Raw genomic sequence first — 22,055 nt, forward strand, 5'->3', positions numbered from 1 at the left:
GATAGAAGTTGTTGAGGAAAAGAGATACTAACTTTTGGTCCTCAGAGCTACGTTCTGCAGCGCGGAGTTGTTCCTCACCAGGGCTAGCTTCTGTTGCTGCAAAACACACAGAGAAAACACGTTCAGACCAATGTCTCATCCAACAGTCAACTTCTCAAAGAATAAAGGCCCAACTTTGCTTTTCATACATAAAAAACATTCCTTTCCCCTCTCTCCCCTCTCTTACCTTTTGTTTCATCTTGGCACAGTTGGCCAGTGTGTCTCGACAGCGGTTGTGGATGGTGACATTGCAGGCTGCAACACAGAAACACAAAGATCAATTTCCCTGACACTCCACAATATATGCATATGCACTGTTGATAAGAATGGTAACTAACTTCATGAAATCACAAGACTATTTTTGAGGCACTTGTCATTACGGTTAAGATGCGTTGCTTACAGAGTGATACACATGACTGGTGAAAGGTTATGAAAGGTGCCAACTCTTTCTGTTCCAGATAGGGTTATCAATGACACATTGTACATTTGATACTGGCACTAATTTCATGTGACAAATAACCCTTGAAACCTATGCTTTCCGACACCATGTAAAATGTTACCACTATTATTAAAATCTCTCCTATGTTTCAAAACACCCCTTCTCCCCTCCTCTCTTCCCTCAGCTTTACTCTCTCTTCATTGTTAGAGGGGCTCCACTTCCTGGTACATGTTTTCTTGACAGGAAGCTCTCCTAGAATGGCGCTGGGAGGTTGAAGGGATGTCTGAGGCAGGTTATCGGTGTGTAAGTGTGTGTGTGTTCTGAGTCCTGGGAGTGTTGTTGCGTCAATATGAAACGGCCTAGAAGTGTTTATGAGAGTTCTTGCCCACTATACAGGGTTGTCTTTGTTCTAAGAGCAGCCCAAGGCTAGACACACACACACACACACACACACACACACACACACACACACACACACACACACACACACACACACACACACACAAACACACACCACACACACACACACACACACACACACACACACACAGAGAGAGAAAACAGAATCTCCCTTACAAAACTCTACATATTCCTTTACTTTAGTCTTTCCAATGTCTCTGCCCAGATTCCACATTTGCTACCAAAGCAGGCTAACTACAGCAAAAACACTTGTCAGAAGTATGCTTTGCTTTGGTGGGGTGCATTTCCTTGGTGCCGTTCCTATTTTCAACCAATAGTTTCCACACACATGAGAGGGAACACAGGGCTAAAAATACACTCTTTTCAGGGTGTGTTCTCCATAAAAGCCAACATTTTACAGAGCATGGACTCAGCTAACACACTTTCTACTTAAACCTCAGAATGAGAGGCACACTGTGACTCATTCATCGCTCAAACTCTCACAACACATGCAGACTCTCACACACACACACACACACACACACACACACACACACACACACACACACACACACACACACACACACACACACACACTACAAACGATTTAAACATACTCAAAGCCCCTTACACATCACTCCTTACAGAAGGACAAACACATCCAGTAGATATTGTCCCCGATGCTAAAACAAACAGACTAGGCCCCTTGCTCACTAAACCAACATGCCAGTGTTGGACCAACACTGTTGGTGCTGAAATGATGGCTGCCTTCTCCAAGGCTCGTACAGACATTTGGAAAGTACTGTTAGACCCTTCCCCTAAAGCTCAACATCGCTGCAATGCTCGGAAACTAGACTGGAGACTGGAGAAATGCTTTGGGGTTTCAAATACTGCCTAGAATCCCCCCTTCCATATGACACTATATAATTTACAGCTCACTTGTCTTTAGCTAATTATCATATTTATGTGTATGATAATACTGTACACTGAGTGTACAAAACATTATGAACACCTGCTCTTTCCATGACATAGACTGACCAGGTGAATCCAGGAGAAAGCTATGCTCCCTTATTGATGTCACTTGTTAAATCCACTTCAATCAGTGTAGATGAAGGATTTTTAAGCCCTGAGACAATTGAGACATAGATTAGGTATGTGTGTGCCATTCAGAGGGTGAATGGGCAAGACAAAATATTTAAGTGCCTTTGAATGGGGTATGGAACAGTAGGTACTAAGGCGCAACCTGTTTGTGTCAAGAACTGCAAAGCTGTTGGGTTTTTCACACTCAACAGTTTCCCGTGTGCATCAAGAATGGTCCACCACCCAAAGGACATCCAGCCAATTTAACACAGCTGTGGGAAGCATTGACGTTAACATGGGGCAGCATCCCTGTGGAATGCTTTCAACACCTTGTAGAGTCCATGACCTGACAAATTGAGGCTGTTGTGAGGGCAAAAGGGCGGGGGGGGGGGGGGGGAATTCAATATTTGGAAGGTTCTTAATGTTTTGTACACAGTGTATATCCCCACTATTGTAGTCTGTGTGTGAGTGTAATCTAGGGCCCTCAGATTACGTCAAAATGAGCCAAACAACAATGGCCTGTTCGTCTTAATCTGAGTCTTTATCTGTGTCTGAGGAGGTAATCTCACATGTACAGACACAGAGCTATGCAGAGGCTACACACATTAAATTCCACCCTGCTGGACACCCAGGGACTCTATTTGTCAGTTATCTGTTCATGCAGAGAACAATAAGAGGTGAGGCAGGAAATAAACACGAGTCCAAATGTTGATGAAAACAAACACAAAATGTCTTTCTCTGCAGTAATGGAATAAAGGGTCCCTGAAATGAATTTGAAATAAATAATAAGAAATAAAAAGATACCTGTGGACTTCATTCAAATTCAAGCCAAACATTGATGTACAACAAGAACGCGTACTTAATTGATTGAATACATAGACAACATTGTAAAAGCATTGACGAGAAATCATCCCTGGTGACTCCAAACCGGAAACATCCACTCAGACATGAAATCAATGGATTCTCCCAAAACAGGCGGTGCTACCTACTCTACTCTACACACACACACGCTCCCCCGCACCCAGCCTAAACATATGTCTCCCCTGTCCCAATTCACAGGGGACCTCAGATAGCAATCCCGATGTAGGACAATGTTATGACCCCGTATTAAAACATCTCTGGGTCTCTGAGGCAATATGGCTCCATATCAGACCACTGTGTTAAACGGGAGTGGGATAACTGTTACCCTCAGCTCATCCATCATTATTACTGTTAGGGACCACTAATGTCTGTGGACGCAGAAAGGAAGAGGGATTGGGACTGTGTCTGTGCGTTCGTGCAGACCTGCCTGCCTATGTGTGTTTGTCTATGTGTGTGCGTGCAAGTGTGTGTGTACGTGTGTGTGTTAACACACGTCAGTGTGGCAGATTGCTTGTTAATCTCCCACACTCCAACTGCCAGATGCACTATTTCCAGATTACAGTCGGGGAGTGAGGTAGCAGCTGTGTATTGGGGCAAGAGGGGGAGAGAGGGGGAGAGAGGGGGGCTGTTTCAGATCCACCAAACAAAGAGAAAAGCCCCTCTCTCAACAGACAGTGGGCTTCATCATAGACCTACTGTATAATCTCCTGATCCTGCATTCTGTACTGTAGTTACACTATAGCTACTTTGTCATTCTCCATCTCTATATTGGGTCGTACAGGTCTATTTGTGTTGCATCTGATTATAACATATTAGCAAACTGAGATGACAGTGACACGATAACACAGGAATTAATAAAAGGTAAAAACTGTGAAAAATATTAGTTCAGTTTCACATCAACCTCCAAGACAAACTGACTATGACTGACCCAAGGCATGCTGCCTAAACCAATTTAAATTATTATCTAATCTAAATCAAATAGACTCTCGACTGAAAATATCTTAACTGGCTCAGAATTTGAATATATGAACAGAGAAGCCAACAATGGTATTCCCAACCTGAAATAGCCTCACAGCCGGCTCACACCTCAGTCCTCTCTCCTACTTAGGCATCCACTCTCTTTCTCTCCATTTCTCCAGTGTAATTTGCAATGATAATGAATTCATGCCCCCTTCAGCCCAGTACGCACAAATACACACCCAGACCTGACCCTCTGAATATAATTATGCCCCCAACCCAAATCAATAGCCTATGATCACTGTTCTATCTAAACTACAGCTGTTGTACCCCCCACTGCAATCTCTGTGCCCACCATCTCTCTCATTCTCAAGTACCGGAACTCTCTCTCTCTCACCCCCCCCCCCCCCCCCCCCCTCTTCGGCAGCAGACATGTGTAATCACACCCCATGCCAAGAGCCTTCCCTCTCCCACCCCCATGCCCCTCTGTATCCCCTCCCTCCCTCTGTGCTCCCCTTCTCTGTCTGTCTGTCTCTCTCTCTCTTCTCTCTTCTCTCTTTCTCTTTGAACCTGGTCTTCAGAGCCGTAGGGGTCAAGGTAATGAGGTCGAAGATGGAGCCACTATTTCTTCAACTTGAAGGACAATAAACTTCATCCATACATCAATATTCAATCAAAATAGGTAATAGGGCTTGATAAGAAGGCAAAAAGCATCCCTCTTTCCCTTTAGGAATGTACGTTTGGATTGATTTAATGATAAATACAAATGTCAATCGACTATGACTGTCAATTGAATTGTCTTTGCTGTGGGGGCAGTGTAGTGTTATTGCATGGTATAACGCTCGTTTCAAAATGGGGTAAGCAAAACAAAAATACAACTCACAGTATGGACTTCCTCTTTCTATCTCAGGCAAACTCCTCTCTGTCTGTTAGTGTCATCATGCATAATCTATACAGCTTTGTCTCCTACTCTGTATTTCTGGCTCACTTGTTTGTTAACTAATATCTCTCTCTCCCTCCCCCTCTGTCTCTCTTGACCTGAAAACTGATGGCCCCTGAGGAGTCTTTTCACTCAATATGTTCTCCTCTACCTCCACCTCTTCCTTGTACCCGTCTTTCCCCCTCTTTATCTGTCCACCCTTCTCTCTGGATATTCCTCTATTTGTTTGCCCCGTTTGCCCTGAAGTCTGCCTTCTCCCACTCTACCCTCTCTCCCTCTTTCTTTCTCTCTTTCTCCCCCAGCTGTTCCTCCAGGCCAGTGGAGAGAGGGGCAGACCGTCTGATCTGTGCTCCCCACACACTAACACTATTGTCTGGGCCGGGCAGGGGAAGGGAGAGGGTTCTCCTAGAAGTCAACAGCTGATTGATTCTCAAAGGGAGGGAGGGAAGGAAGGGGAGAACGAAGGGGAGCAAAGAAAAATACTCTCTCTGTTTCCTTCCCTCTTTTTCTCAGTTATTTCCTTCTTTTGATCCATCTCTTTGGCTCATATGTCTCTTCTACCTTTATCTTTATTGACCCACACGTCCTACCCCATCTCTCTCTCTCCACCCATATTGTTTGAATCTTCTTTTTCAAGCCCCAATCTCTCTCTCCTGCTGTTCTTTTGTTCACCCTTTCTCTTCCCAAGAAGAAAGAGAGACAGTCACACTAGACAGTCACTAACCTCTCACACTCTCACACACACACACACACACGAAGGTCATCTTCCTAACAGTCCAATATGACAACCCTGGGGCAAGATGTCTGTTGGTCCACTGATCTGGTGATGCATCAATACACCAATACCCCGATAATGTTGTCGCTAATAACATTAGGCTTTTGTCTGGGCCCTGTGAATGTATGTACTGCCTACAATAGTGTGTGTGTGTGTGGTACTCACTGGGGCAGCTGAGGGCCTCTTTAGCGGTGATGCTCTTGTTGCAGGCGGAACAGAGGGTGGTGGCAGACACGGTGAGGGAAGTGAAGAGGTGGCCGTTGCTGTAGCGCGCCTCCCGCTCCCGCGCCTCCTTCTCCCTCTCCTTCATCCGCTCCTTCTCTTTGTTCTGTAACCAAAGACACAAATCAGCGCCAACCGATGCAATCTATGTGGATATTAACTGTTAAAAAAAGGCACTCTCGCTCATCTCACACTGTCAACCGTTCTGGATATTCCACAGCTGTGAGATGCTTGTCTGGTGCTCAGGTCTCCTCATACTGTATATGCAGCATGCACTTTGTTTCATAGAGTAAGTTTCACTGGATGAGGACAGCTGGTGCATGAGGAATTGTAAATGTGGTGTTTTCAGGAATAGTCTCCCTCTCCCTCCCACTCAGAGAGATTGACAGCCTAAGGACTGTCTTTAATCTCATTGTTACACTACAGGGCTCTCCATGCTGCCTCAGCATAACTCAAGTGCATTCAGTGTGAGAGTGTATTCAGTGTGAGAGTGTATTCAGTGTGAGAGTGTATTCAGTGTGCGTGTGTATGAAAGCAATTGCGCCTGCATGTGTCCTTGTGCATCTAAGAATGTGTGTGTGTGTGCACTACGCTAATTAGTGTAGGTGCATGTGCGTGCATTTGCAATTGTGTAGGTTTGACTAAAATGTGAATGTTCCGGTGTTACATCGCCTCTGTAACATCCAGCTGTTCCTAGCATGGTGCCTTATTTTATACCACGCATTTTAATTCCAGCCTGTCTGTCTGTGTGTGTCCAGACCAGATCACCAGTCTATGCTGCTGGCTGTGACTCTGGCCGTGCTGCTAAGTAAGCAGAATGGTCAGGTACCAAACAGCTTCTCACAGCCGGTGGCCTTTTAGTCACAAACTAATCTCCTGATGTTGTGAACACAGACAAAGTAGTCAATCTTCAGTGGCTTTGTCACTCTCTGTTTTCCTAAATGCTCTCAGCTAATTATCAACTCAACAACACGTGGTGTTACGATGACATTGTGTATCCACTGCAGCTATAGTATATGACTTCCAGGTGCTTCCAGTAGGTTCTCAGTAAGCACTTTAGGCAATTATTTATGTTCAAGAGGATAACTCTGCCATCAAATTTGTTTTGGAAATTGCTCAAAATGGTATTCCATGTCATATAATCCTTGTGCATCACCATAACTGCTAATGCTACCAAAACAAACAGAACAAAAGCTGTTTTCAAATACCCAACAGGTCTATTATCTGAAAGGATGCTGGTTGTACTGTATTTTCTAAAATATTGAGATGACATGATCAACAAAGCACTTTGCCAGAGTTTGTAGTAGTGCGATAGTAGTAACAGTAGTACTACACTCTTAGAAAAATGTGCTATCTATAACCTAAAAGGGTTGTATGCCTGTCCCCATAGGAGAACCCTTTGAAACCCTTTTTGGTTTGAGGTAGAATCCTTTTGGTTCGAGGTAGAACCCTAATGGGTTCTATGTGGAACCCTTTCCACATAGAGGGTTCTACATGGAACCCAAAAGGGTTATAACTGAAGAAACCTTTTGGAACCCTTTTCTCTAAGAGTGTAGACTTCAGACCCTTGACGTACACATAAGGAAAGCTAACCCGGTTGGTTTATCATGATGGGCAGCAGAGGGGTTAAACTCACCGGGACGTGCCACACAACTAAAACGTTATCGGAAAGAGGAAGAGAAATAACTAAAAGAGGGATTTGTCAGTGGTTCCTTTGAGAACCTAAACAAAAGGCCTGGGGGCCCCATTGTGAGGAACTCATTCAGGACATGTCCTCCATGGCACCATCTCAGGGGTATGTAAAACACACCCAAAGGAAAGAAAGCAGAGAGGTATGGAGGGATGGATGGAGTGAAAGAAGAAGGGAGGGGAGTTCAAACCCATCCATTTACATTAGCTAATTAAAAAGGCGACCCGCCAAGATTTTGATCTGAGGTGAAAATGGCAGAAAGAGACTCAAGGGTAAGGACATATAGGACACACTGACACATGCAACATGCTGGTGTGATGACTAGCTACAGTTGTGACGCTGTAATGATGGTGGAATGAGGTGAGACGGGCAGGGAGACAGCTTAGGTCCAGGACACTGGGTCCACTTACAGACCCTCATGTCTAAACACACTAACCCACATTTACATTCACTCCGTTTTGAAGAGGAAGGAAACAGGTGCACAACTTGGCACTGTGCACCAAGCCAATGCTTGGTAAATCTTTCTAAGCTTCTCGGGAAGAATTAATCCATAGAGTTTAACTGCATCCATGTAGCGTCCATCGCCTAGCAACTCCTGTACAGTATGTCTGAGACGGGCTGGCTTTAATGGCGGTAGGATGAGCACTGCAGCAGTATGCTCTAATCCACTCTGTCCCCCGCAGAGCAGAGGTAGGTTAATAGACTGTTACCAAACGGGCTCCCTCGCTATTATTAATGCACAGTCAGCTCCATCAGTCAAGACCACCGTATTAAGACCTTTTTCTACAGAACTGACTCTTACGCTAGATATCTGGCACACTGACCGAATTTCTCTGAATTTCCCCCTCCCCCTATCCATCGCTCTCACACACTCGCTCCATCTCTCTCCCTCTCTCGATTCCTCTCTTCTTGTCTCTCTCTATCCTACCCTCCTTATCACGCTCCTCTATAGTGGATTAACAGACTGGATTAGAATCATCTGACTCATGGCGGATAGGGGATGGTGTGAAAGACGAGAAAGATAGATAGTGAGCGATAGGAAGAGCGAGCGAGAGAGAGAGAGAGAGAGAGAGAGAGAGAGAGAGAGAGAGAGAGAGAGAGAGAGAGAGAGAGAGAGAAAAGAGTGAGTGAGATTGCTAAGAGCATTTAACTGACTGAAAGAATGCCACATTGCAGTTTTTGAAAAGCGGCGCTGCTGGTAAATTGTTACCAAATGGGTGTAATGACTTTTTAATGAAAAGAGGGCGGGGCAGTGGGGAGGATGAGAGAAGCTGCTGTTATAGACCAGGGATTAGAAGATACTATTAAGGGGCGGATTAGGCAACAGACTTAACCTCTGCCCAAGCCTTCCAGATATCGAACCTTACTCCACTGAGGAATTTACACTGTTTGGTGGATGAGCAGAGGACAAAGCCTTCTTGCTCTTTCTCTATTTTGTCTCTCTCTCTCTCCCTCTACTCAATTCAAATGTCTTTATTGCAAGACAATAGACATCACAAGGAAAAGGCTAGGAAGTAAGACTGGGAAAGTATGTACTATGAAGAAATTAAGAGTTTATTTCCAAAACGCTATATCCGCAAATGTTTTCATCAGAAATGATTGCTTCTGGGTACCGTCATGTGTGTGTAAAATATTACTGTTCTCAGATTTTTCATTCATAGATTTTAGATGTGTATGAAAATGTATTTAGCTGGAATGTTCATATCCTGTATAGTTGACTGTGATACGTGGTTGTCTCACCTAGCTATCTTAAAATAGCTAAGTGACTTGCCTAGTTAAATAAAGGTTAAATAAAAACATTTAAATAAATGAATGCACTTAAGAGCACCTGCTAAATGAATAAAATGTCGATGGTGAATGTTCTACAGACAGATCTCATATACAGTGGCAAGAAAAAGTATGTGAACCCTTTGGAATTACCTGGACTTCTGCATAAATGGTCATCAAATTTGATCTGATCTTCATCTAAGTCACAACAATAGACAAACACAGTCTGCTTAAACTAGTAACACACAAACAATTATACGTTTTCATGTCTTTATTGAACACACCGTGTAAACATTCACAGTGCAGGGTGGGAAAAGTATGTGAACCCTTGGATTTAATAACTGGTTGACCCTCCTTTGGCAGCAATAACCTCAACCAAACGTTTTCTGTAGTTGCGGATCAGACCTGCACAATGGTCAGGAGGAATTTTGGACCATTCCTCTTTACAAAACTGTTTCAGTTCAGCAATATTCTTGGGACATCTGGTGTGAACCGCTCTCTTGAGGTCATGCCACAGCATTTCAATCGGGTTGAGGTCAGGACTCTGACTGGGCCACTCCAGAAGGCATATTTTCTTTTGTTGAAGCCATTATGTTGTTGATTTACTTCTGTGTTTTGGGTCGTTGTCCTGTTGCATCACCAAATTTCTGTTGAGCTTCAATTGGCGGACAGATAGCCTAACATTCTCCTGCAAAATGTCTTAATAAACTTGGGAATTCCTTTTTTCGTTGATGATAGCAAGCTGTCCAGGCCCTGAGGCAGCAAAGCAGCCCCAAACCATGATGCTCCCTTCCCCATACTTTACAGTTGGGATGAGGTTTTGATGTTGGTGTGCTGTGCCTTTTTTTCTCCACACATAGTGTTGTGTGTTCCTTCCAAACAACTCAACTTGTTTCATCTGTCCACAGAATATTTTGCCAGTAGTGCTGTGGAACATCCAGATGCTCCTTTGCAAACTTCAGATGTGCAGCAATGGTTTTTTTGAACAGCAGCGGCTTCTTCCGTGGTGTCCTCCCATGAACACCATTCTTGTTTAGTGTTTTACATATCGTAGACTCGTCAACAGAGATGTTAGCATGTTTCAGAGATTTCTGTAAGTCTTTAGCTGACACTCTAGGATTCCTCTTAACCTCATTGAGCATTCTGCGCTGTGCTCTTGCAGTCATCTTTGCAGGACGGCCACTCCTAGGGAGAGTAGCAAAAGTGCTGAACTTTCTCCATTTATAGACAATGTCTTACCGTGGACTGACGAACATTAACGCTTTTAGAGATACTTTTGTAACCCTTTCCAGCTTTATGCAAGTCAAGAATTCTTCATCTTAGGTCTTCTGAGATCTCTTTTGTTCGAGGCATGGTTCAGCAATACTTCTTGTGAATAGCAAACTCAAATTCTGTGAGTGTTTTTTAAAGGGCAGGGCAGCTTTTACCAACATCTTCAATCTCGTCTCATTGATTGGACTCCATGTTAGCTGACTCCTGACTCCAATGAGCTTTTGGAGAAGTCATTAGCCTAGGGGTTCACATTCTTTTCCCAACCTACACTGTGAATGTTTAAATGACGTATTCAATATAGACAAAAAAAATACAATAATTTGTGTGTTATTAGTTTAAGCAAACTTTGTTTGTCTGCTGTGATTTAGATGAAGATGAAATCTAATTTTATGACCAATTTATGTAGAAATCCAGATAATTCCAAAGGGTTCACATACTTTTTCTTGACACTAACTGTATTGGGGGGGAAAATTCATATTTTTTTTTTATATTGATGCCACAAATGCATCGTTTGTACAGTTCTTTTAACCTAGCAGTGGTACTTATTTCTCTGAGAGTGAGGTGGATTGTAGCATTTTGCAAAAAAAAAAAGTAGCATTATTTGTCTCTCTGAAATCATCAAGTGATAGATTTTAAACAAATATATGTCTATCATTGAACAACACCATACCATGAACACAGACTGAAAAAATCACTCCAATCTCTTCCATCATTTCTTTACAACAATAAAAGATAATTTACCAACATTTCTGAAAAAGGATATACACTGAGTGTACAATTCATTAGGAACACCTTCTTAATATTGAGTTGATTCCCCTTTTGCCCTCACAACTGTCTCAAGTTGGGACATGAACTCAAGGTGTCCAAAGCATTCCACAGGGATGCTGGCCCATGTTGACTCCAATTCTTCCCACAGTTGTGTCACGTTGACTGGATGTCCTTTGGGTGGTGGACCATTCTTGATAAACACAGGAAACTGTTAAGCATGAAAAACCTAGTATCGTTGCAGTTCTTGACACACTCAAACTGGTGCGCCAGGCACTTAAATATTTTGTCTTGCCCATTCACCCTCTGAATGGCACACATACACAATCCATGTCTCAATTGTTTCAAGGCTTAAAAATACTTCTTTAACCGCTTTCCTCCCCTTCATCTACATGGATTCAAGTGGATTTGACATCAATGTGACATCAATAAGGGGTTATAGCTTTCACCTGGTCAGTCTGTGTCATAGAAAGAGCAGGTGTTCTTAATGTTTTGTACACTCAATGTATAGTGTATAGTCCCTCTCCCCTCCTCCTCTCTTATAGGATTCCCCTGTATCAGATATCTGTCCTTGGCTGACCCTCAGACTATCTGGATGCCAGAGGAGAGCTAATGGTAAAAATCTGTAGTCGACTTGTTTATTAAACTGCCTCTCCCGTGCTCCTGGCCAGTCTGAGAGGAGACCACATCACAGTGTGTTGAGTTAATCAACCTAAAGAGGCCTCTAGGGTCCATGACCCTACCACCGTAAGACCCCCCCACCACAAGACCCTGAGATAACACCCTATCTGGCTGTACAAGCTTTAAAGGATCAACTTCTCAGTGATGATCAGATGAAGGGCTAGGGATTCAGTCAAACATGTACTATGGAATTACGGAAAACCCCACTCTGGGAGAAATATCTCTTTTGAACTTTGTACACTGAAAAAAAGGCTATCACCACCAAACAGGATGTTGAACCAAGATTACATCATAATACCTGTATTTTTACATCCATGTTTCAATCTAAAATGAGATACTTTACACACGTGCGTCAGGTGCGTCTACAGAGAATGAGTATCCTGCACAAGGCCATAAAAGCAGTATACAAATCTCACCTGGGGATTATGAACCAGTATCCCCTCAGGTCACAAGCCTCTACCCTAACCACCACTATGCCATTTAACAGTATCCCATTCTGTACTCTGACCCCAGACAGATAAGACACAGAGAAAAAAGCGCTGTTAACATGCTGCTGTGGTGAACAACACAAACAACCAGCAAGTCAATAAATCTGCTATAGGGGAGTGATCAGAAAAATGTATGATGAGGGCAACGTCCTTTGTTATTTTGGATGGGGGAGTCTATCGTAGCCTTTGTCTCTCAGTGGTCGAAGAGCACCTTTGGCCAAATTCAGCGAGCCAGTGTGTAGCATGGCTAATCCTTTGTTTCGTAAATTCATATTAGACTGGCACTGGTGTCTATATAAGGTGGCACGTATTACTTTTTTTAGATGGAAGGAAGTGACCTAATTGGTTTACTGTAAGCAATGAAGCTTGGGTATGCTGCTGGGATCTGGCTTTATTGATGCTAATGGTTAACCAAGAGGTTGGCATGACCAATAATCTAGCCAAATAGATACAGATACACAGTGGTAGGCAGTTAACATGGAGTTCTGTGTGTATGCAAAGACATATACTGAGCAAAAATATAAAAATGCAACATACAACAATTTCAAAGATTTTAATGGGTTACAGTTCATAGAAGGAAATCAGTCAATTGCAACAATTCACTAGGCCCCAGTTTATGGATTTCACATGACTGGGCAGGGGCACAGCCATGGGTGGGCCTTGGAGAGCCAGGCCCAGCCAATCAGAATGAGTTTTCCCCCACAAAAGGGCTTTATTACAGACAAAAATGCTTTTTGTGTGTTTGGAACATATCTGGGATCTTTCATTTCAGCTCATGAAACATGGGACCAACACTTTACATGTTGTGTTTATATTTTTGTTCAGTATATAATAAATAGAATGGACATTACTATTTAAAGCAATTGTCAAAATGTTTTTATGCCACATGTCCATTTCTGACGAGTCAGTTTCTAAGCGTCAACCAGTTTTCCTGCAGCAACAATAACACTTCATATTTATCATAACACTTCTTCAAAGCCTAGCATGCACTTTACTGGGCTGCCATGACAGATGAGGTCAGAGGAGTTTCAGATGAGATGGGCAGAGAGCCATATATATTCTTCCCTTTCTATTTCTATGAAGGGTGCTATCTGAAAGCGACAAGACTCAGGAAGTCTCTGTTCCCTTTCAGACTGTGATATTGGCATCTGTTGTTTTCATGGGACTGAACACATGTGCAGATGCCTGAGAATGTGAATGTGCTCACATTTGGTCCCTCTATTAAAAGTTTCTATGAAGACATGTCATTCACTCCCCTTCCTGGAACCAAACAGCCTCAGAAACTCAGAAACAAAACTAAACAGGAAAGGGAGAAACAAAACTCACATTGTGTCGAAAAACATAGTTTGGAAATGGGTTTGTATGCACAGTCCAGACATTTTTGTAAAAAGCTGTTTTTGCCAAAATCTGCCAAAATGTCCATGCTAGTGCTTCAGTGTTGACATCACCCACCGGAAATTCATTATACTGACTTCCTGTTTCATGGATAAGGCAGTGGAGCCAGAGGAGAGCATGCCAAACAATTTTGTTCAGTCTGACTGACTTAGCAAACATTTTAGGCATTTTGTCTGTCATATAGCTGGATATGTAGTGAATGTTAAGTAAAGAACAGTGACAACCCACTGGGCAAAAAAATGGTTGAATCAACATTGCTTCCATGTCATTTTAACACCAAGATACAATGTAATGACGTTTAATCAACGTGGGAAACTGATTGGATTTGGAAAAAGTAATCAACGTACGGGAATTTTGGCTTTTTCCACCCAACTTTCAACCTAAATATTTCACTTTGAATTCAAGTTAGTTGACAACTCAACCAAATGTAAATCAAAACTAGACATTGAAATGACGTCTGTGCCCAGTGGGAAGTTCTGATCAACCAGGAATTTGAACCATAGGCCTTCTACTAACTATATGACTGGTAACTATAGCATGGATGCTGTAAACATACATGTTTATTAACTTATAACAAATAAAAGGTTCAATAAAACAATGTTTAAAAATGCAATAAGACTATAAATACATTCATCATGTAGCTCATAACACTGATTCAATGCTAAAATAAATGATATTGTTTTTTTTATTTTTTATGTGAAGGCCCACTATTGCTCTCCCTTAAGTAACTCATTATCCACAGAGTGTAGTCATAAGTTATTACAGCCAGACAATAACAAGCTTGGCTGATCCTTGTTCCGGTTGACTGAATAGCTTTGGCTGTGTCCTCTCCTCTGTTTATGTGTCATGTATTATTTTTGCCGACACACTTTCAACCCAGGGTATAGAGAGAGCATACAACCTGACGGTGAGAAGCGTTAAACTGTGTAACGTCAGCTCACTGAAGCGAGATCAGCGCAGTCTAATCTGAGGGGTGAATAATTGGTCAACTAACCTCAGAATGACATCACTAACTAATGATGAGACAGAAAGTCATTAGTGCACAAAAGATTCCCAGAATACCACACTAGAATGACCTGCATACAGAAACGTAAGTTAAATCTGAAAACAAATGTAAACGTGACACTATTGATATAGTTTGAAATTTACGGGGACATATGCCAGTGGTCCACAATGAGATTTATGTTCCTCAAATTAATTATGTAAACAATCAAAAACCATTGTGCAGTCGGCCTCTATTTGAGTTCATCAAACTAAACCAAGGTGTGTCAGGCAGGAAGGGCTGTCCTTGCGACATCACAGGAAAGTCCCCTTGGACTGCCATAACAGAGTTAGTGGTAGTCAGCATGTGGACATACACTGACTGGGAGAACAAAGCCCTTTTGCCTTTGCTTGCTACACAATCGGTCTGTGGCAGCCCAGGATCTCCTTCAAGTTAACCCTGTGTCGTGCGTGAAGAGCGGAGGCTTAATGGCAGTCCCTCTGTTCTAGGAGAGGAGGGGGGGGGGGGGTCTTATTTTGGGAGAGTGTGCTTGCTACTGTCCCCTGTAGCAGAGAGAGAAAGGCTGAGAGAGACGAGCCCTGGTTAATGGGCCATAAACAATGCGCTTGTCTGTTGTCTTTCTCATTTCAAATTACATCAGCAGCATAGAGTGACAAAAATGATATCTAATGGTTAATTAAATATCCTCAGAACGACCTTTGTGAACAAGCACAGCCACCAGTCGCCATAGCACGTATGAGTGACAGTAAAAAGAGTGATGGAATAGCTACACTACGAAGTGTCGCAACTTGATGAGATCATCAATAACAACATGGAGAGTCTCTGCCTAAACCCAACAAAAAGGAGTAAAGTTATAAAGGTATTCACTGTCTAGACAAAAAGTAATCCTCCATCTCCTCTTAGGACATCTAACAGAGAGAGTGAGTAAGAGGGAGAGAGAGAATGAAACAGGGATACCTAGGAAAGAGGGAGGCTTGGATGGGAAGACCCACGAGAGCAGGAGGCTGAAACGAGTGAAGGAGAAAAAGAGAGACCTAAGTGAGAAATAAATGGGCCTGGGATGAAGGGGGAGGGAAAAGAAAAAGCAGACAGATGGAGAAACGGATACAGGGGGAAGAGAGAGAGCCCCAGAGAGAGGTAGAGAGATAGAGAGAGTGATGTGGCGAGGAAACAAAAGAGGAGAAGAGAATACCTGACACAGCGAGAGAGCCGAGCAGGTAACTGGATTTCAGCGTGTATTGATGGAGGAACAAAGAAAGAGAGACCAGACAAAGAACACAAAGAGAGATGGAGAAACTGGAGACACTGGGGAAGAGAACTGCTGGATGTGTTTAGAACTCTATCCTAAGGGTTACTAAATGTATCGGAAAAATACATTGAGTGTGTGGATCCATAGTTCTCTTCTTAGTGTGTGTGTGTGTGTGTGTGCATTCAGTACGTGCATGCATATGTGTGTGTGTGTGTTTGTGTGGCAGCAAAGGGGAGGCATGGATATAGTATCTTTGTGCTGTATGTGTGTGGTAGCAGAGGAAGGTGGTCATTATAATAGTGTGAACGTGTCCATCCTTTGCATGTTCCTGTAGGTGAGGAGACTACAGACGTAGGAGCTTAATGTGAGCCAGTTTGCTACACCAGGAAAATAAGCCTGCATGAACAGGAAATGTGGATTATAATTAATGGAAATATTTTGTTAGATATATATTTCGTCAGGGCTTATCAAGCCTTTTAAAACCTTGAATAACCTACAAGTTTGCAATTAAAATTCGCAGCAACAAAAGAGTGATCAAATAAAGATCCTACATCTGTATCAGAGACAGATGGCATCCATCATGAGGCTTAGTACACTATGACCTTGATGATGTGAGGCGAGCCCACACACCCACACAGTTATGTGGGAAAACAAATGTCTGCCCCCTAGTTAGCACCTGACTGTCCCAAGGGCACATTAATTAATAACAAGGACAGCTACACACCCACACACACACACAGGTGTAGGATCATAATTTGATCACCCTGTTGCAGGAGAACTTTCCTGCAATGCACAACATTTAACACTTTAAATGTATTTGAGGATTAAAAGGCTTCTGAAGTTTGTAATTTCCACTTAGAAATCTCAGACTTGATTTTCCCTTTGCGAAAAACATATCAACCCCTACAAAAATGTCCATTCATCAACATATATATCTACATAATAACTCACATTTCCTGTTGTTGTAGGATTATTTTCCTGCTGTACCAAACTGGCTCAAATTAAGATCCTACATCTGTACGCACACATATTATACACACACACAAACTGACTTATGGAACAATTCCTTACAAAAGGTACGGCACTAATAAACAGTAGAGAGAGAGTTGTTGCACAGTAGGAGTCCACATACTAGTGTTTTATGGTTACAACTATTTCCCCTAGGCCTTATTTCTACCACTACAACATAAAATAACAGAGGCATCTTCATCTGGGGAAATCTGTTTTTCATAATCAATAAACATTTAATCCTTAAAAAATGTTGCTAACTATCAACTAAATCAAATCAAATCTTATTAGTCACATGCGCCAAATACAAGAGGTGTAGACCTTAGAGTGAAATGCTTACTTACGAGCCCCTAACCGACAGTGCAGTTAAAAAAAATATGGATAAGAATAAGAAATAAAAGTAACAAGTAATTAAAGAGCAGCAGTAAAATAACAATAGCGAGACTGTATACAGGGGGGTACCGGTACAGAGTCAATGTGTGTGGGCACCGGTTAGGTAATATGGTAATATGTACATGTAGGTAGAGTTATTAAAGTGACTATGCATAGATGATAACAACAGAGAGTAGCAGCGGTGTAAAAGAGGGGGGATGCAAATAGTCTGGGTAGTCATTTGATTAGCTGTTCAGGAGTCTTATGGCTTGTGGGTAGAAGCTGTTTAGAAGCCTCTTGGACCTAGACTTGGTGCTCCGGTACCGCTTGCCGTGCGGTAGCAGAGAGAACAGTCTATGACCAGGGTGGCTGGAGTCTGACAATTTTTAGGCCTTTCCTCTGACACCGCCTGGTATAGAGGTCCTGGATGGCAGGAAGCTTGGCCGTTCGCAATACCCTCTGTAGTGCCTTCCGGTCGGAGGCAGAGCAGTTGCCATACCAGGCAGTGATGCAACCAGTCAAGATGCTCTTGATGGTGCAGCTTTAGAAACTTTTGAGGATCTGAGGACCCATGACAAATCTTTCCAGTCTCCTGAGGGGGAATAGGTTTTGTCATGCCCTCTTCACGACTGTCTTGGTGTGCTTGGACAATGATAGTTTGTTGGCGATGTGGACACCAAGGAACTTGAAGCTCTCAACCTGCTCCACTGCAGCCCCATCGATGAGGGGCGTGCTCGGTCCTCTTTTTCCTGTAGTCCACAATCATCTCCTTAGTCTTGATCACATTGAGGGAGAGGTTGTTGTCCTGGCACCACACGGCCAGGTCTATGACCTCCTCCCTATAGGCTGTCTCATCGTTGTCGGTGACCGCAGGACGAAACATAAAATGGAATGCTCTTGGTCTTTGTTAGCCTACTAAACAGAGGAATCTGGGTATTTAGGGTTACTACTGTTTTCACTGAAGTATATTCCAGTTTAGTGCACCGCTTCAATTCAAAATGATGATCCCTGAAAGAAGAGTGCCTTTTTGTCCGTCTGTGATGAGGACGGAGGAGAGAGGAGACCGAGCTCAAATGGTAGGCCAGGTCCTTTCAGCTCCAGCTGTGATAACTATCTATGCCCAGACAGTCATTTCAGCATGGTCAGAGAGAGCCATCACAGGCTATGTGCTAATATTAATTTATTAGTGATCGGGGGGAAAAATCTATGCAGTTACATATTGCAATATACATTTTGGACAACATTATATCAATATTTGACTCCAGCCCTAATTTATAGTCTCATTTTGTGTATTTTTCACTGATATGTACAACTAGATAGGGTTTCACTAGTAATCCTTCTATTCAGATCAGTGCTGATGAAAGCCAGGATAATGTGATGAAGCTACAGTATTTCAGTCTGTTGGGTAATTACTGTAGCAGACTCAACCCAGTAGCAGCCACTCAGGGGGAATGTGAGGGGGGAACTGGGGCTATTGACTGGTCATCAGGTTCACACAGGGTGTTGTTTGTTTTAAGAAGCTCTCTGATGAGTTCACTTCCTGTGACTCTGGCTTTAGTTAGTTTGGGTTCCACCCCTGACCCCCACTCAGTCACCTCTTGTGGGGGTTTCACAACGGCAATGCTAAGACTCCAAAGAAAACACCTGTAATAGAATGCTAGCTATTGCAACACCCAAAGCCGCTATACAAAGTACTTTACCTACAGACTACTAAGCGCCCCTCCACCTATCCTTATTTCTCCTAAATGTTTTCTTTCCTCCCGCTCTTTTGTAACTACTCGCTAGCCTGACAACTGAAGTCTTCCCGTGCTATATGACCGCCGAGAAGAAACGTTAGCGGGAATCGTTGTCTCTAATCCTCCTTCTCTCCTGCTCTCTCACTTTCTCTCCTCCCTCCACATGTGATCGGTCCATTCCCCTGCCAGTCTAATCAACAGCTGTGAGGTGAACCCATGGTCCGTTACCAGGCTGACTGGAAGAACGTTTTTACAGCCCCCTAAAGCAACACTGTTGACACAGGTGCAGTCACACACTGGTGACCACAATGACAGTGTGTGATCTGTCGACAGAAGATGAGATGGTGTGTCCATGTGTGTGTGATTATGTCTCTGTTGGGTGTTAAAGTGTGTGTGTGTGTGTAGTAGTAGTAACCCATGAACACAAGTGTTTGTGTGCGTGCATGCATGTTGTACAGTGTATGGTCTGTTTGTCTGGCTTTTCACCCCCCCCCCCCCCCCCGACCCCCTACCCACCCCAACTATAACCAAACCACCCACTGTAACCTAATTCCCTCTCCCACATCACATCACCTCTCTCCCTCTCCGTTCCTCTTTCTAATTTACTACTCATTCCTCTCATATTACAACCTTTGAGAAAGCCATTGTGGAGATGTGTGTGTTGGTGAGGTGGACAGAGAGGGAGGTACTGTATGGAGGGAGAGAGCGAGAGAGGGTGAGAGAGTGAGAGAGGGTGAGAGAGCGAGAGAGGGGGGGGGCAGAGGGGACAGGTGAGGTGAACAGAGAGGGAGGTACTGTATGGAGGGAGAGAGCGAGAGAGGGTGAGAGAGTGAGAGAGGGTGAGAGAGCGAGAGAGGGGGGGGGGGGGGCAGAGGGGACAGGTGAGGTGGACAGAGAGGGAGGTACTGTATGGAGGGAGTGAGCGAGAGAGGGTGAGAGAGAGGGGGGGGGGGCAGAGGGGACAGGCGAGGTGCTTTGTCAGCATCAGTCACACACTAGCCTGTAACCGGATCCTTGCTGTCCCTAGAGCTCTGAAAGCACACCAGTTATTATATCACTCTATTCGCACAAATCGAGTGAAAAAACATGCTACATTTACCTGACCCTCATTGGTCTGTAAAAGCTGGAAGAGTTGAAACCAAGCATGTTCCCCACCAAACACAAAGAAAGGCCTTGTTCATTGATACAGGCCAATTGTCTTCTTTATGAGGTCATTCAGGTTATAGGATTTGAACTAGTAAATCGGATAACCAATCAATAACCTTCAGCTGCTCCTTTCTACCCAGACCTCCCTTGGCCTACAAGCCTACAGTCTATCATCCCAAACACACCTTTGCCCAATCCGAACCGTAACCATTAACCAGTAAGCCTTGGACCAGCTCTCCATCTCTTTCCTCTCAATGACTTTAACACCACTTCTCACTCTCACTAGGGAGCAAGGGAACGTGGCCCAAGATGTTGATGTTGATTTCCCATTTTCTCTTTCATTCTCTTCTCTCTTCCTCTGCCCTTAACCTTCCCTCTCTATTTTCTCACATGACTGAGTGGTTCAGGCCCATTAACTGGGCACTCCTTACTCCTGGGCCTGCAGACATATGATACATGCCCACTTTATGAGTCTGCACTGAAGAATGGCCTCTCTACGGCACTGTCTGAAACGGAAGCTGATCTAGGACTGGGCCCATATAAAATACCATGAATGGAACCAACAGGTCACCATTTAACCTAAATGAATAACAATTTGGAAGGCTACATGCCACTTTGACTAGGTAGAACATCATTTTTTTTTTAAATATATTTTTGGTTTAAAGAGTACATAATGACATCCGCTCACTGGTTTCCCTACTTGTATTGTTGTCTTTCAGCATGTCACATATAGATGTAGGATCTTAATTTGATCATTCTTTTGTTGCTGAGAATTGTCCTGCACAACAGGAAATGCAAAGTTGTAGTGTATTCAAGGTTTAAAAAGGCTTCTAAAGTTAATGTGTTCTACTTAAAAAATGTCAGACTTGATTTGCTGTAACAACATTGTTTGCATCAACCCCTAAAAAAAGGCATGTTCTATCCATTGTAATTCAATGGCCTCGGTCTGTCTCCCTTCATTGGGCTGCAGATCTGAAGAAGGAAAGGTTACAGGTCATAAGTCATATTGGCATACCGGGGGGAGTGAAGAGTGGGGTTCAGATTGCAGGTTTCTGAGGTCACATGATCAAAGGCTTCTTTAAGATTAGGGAGCTTATGGCCTTGGGTTTAAGGACAGAGCGCAGTGTGTCAGTCAGCCTGACAACTGGAGTGTGTGCGTGAAAGAATTTCTGTGTGTGAGAGTGAGTGTAGGTATTCCATTTAGACTCCCGGCTATTGTTCCTGGAGGCACCGACCACTGGAGCACATAATGAGACTACAACAGGCTGATCAAACAGACACTCCTCGCCTGTCTCAAACAGATATACGACAACACAAGTGCCCAATGCCCGCCTACCCTTTGAGCAACCCACACAAATGAAACACTCGCCCTCAAAATGTGATTACCAAATAGGACTGACTCACCTCCTGTCTTTCTGACTCACCCAGACACTTTCAGCCTATGCCAACTACACAATTCATAATATTGGTCTTCCAGACAGATTTAAAACTCTGATATACGATTCGGCAATAACAAAGCCCTAAATATATAGAATATATCTAAAGTAACTTCGGTGTGAAGTGAGTTATTGGCACAGCAATGAGGGAGAGATGATATGGTTAAAGCCCACCAGTCAGAGCCATTCCCCAACTGGTACAATGGAGTCCCTGTGACAACTGACAAGAGAGCTTCCTCCCTCTTTCTCACACACGCACAATATCTTTCTCTATCGTCCGCTATCCCTTCCCAACCTCTCCGATTCTCCCTCTCATTCCATCTCTTTCACTCAAA

The 22,055-nt window shown here is 43.4% G+C and overlaps 1 protein-coding gene across 4 annotated transcripts in view; it reads right to left on the reverse strand.

Annotated features, from left to right (window-relative positions):
* LOC120031126 (rho guanine nucleotide exchange factor 2-like) overlaps positions 1 to 22,055 on the reverse strand; it is a 56,645-nt gene that overhangs the window by 8,964 nt on the left and 25,626 nt on the right. For all 4 annotated transcript variants that reach the window (XM_038976713.1, XM_038976714.1, XM_038976716.1 and 1 more), the window contains 3 exons: positions 5,656 to 5,818; positions 227 to 294; positions 33 to 96 (listed from right to left, as the gene is read on the reverse strand). In XM_038976713.1, the coding sequence (XP_038832641.1) occupies positions 33 to 96; positions 227 to 294; positions 5,656 to 5,818 (295 nt within the window). The remainder of the gene's footprint in view (positions 1 to 32; positions 97 to 226; positions 295 to 5,655; positions 5,819 to 22,055) is intronic.

This window comes from Salvelinus namaycush, chromosome 37 (assembly GCF_016432855.1).
Source record: "Salvelinus namaycush isolate Seneca chromosome 37, SaNama_1.0, whole genome shotgun sequence".
Lineage (NCBI taxonomy): Eukaryota > Metazoa > Chordata > Actinopteri > Salmoniformes > Salmonidae > Salvelinus > Salvelinus namaycush.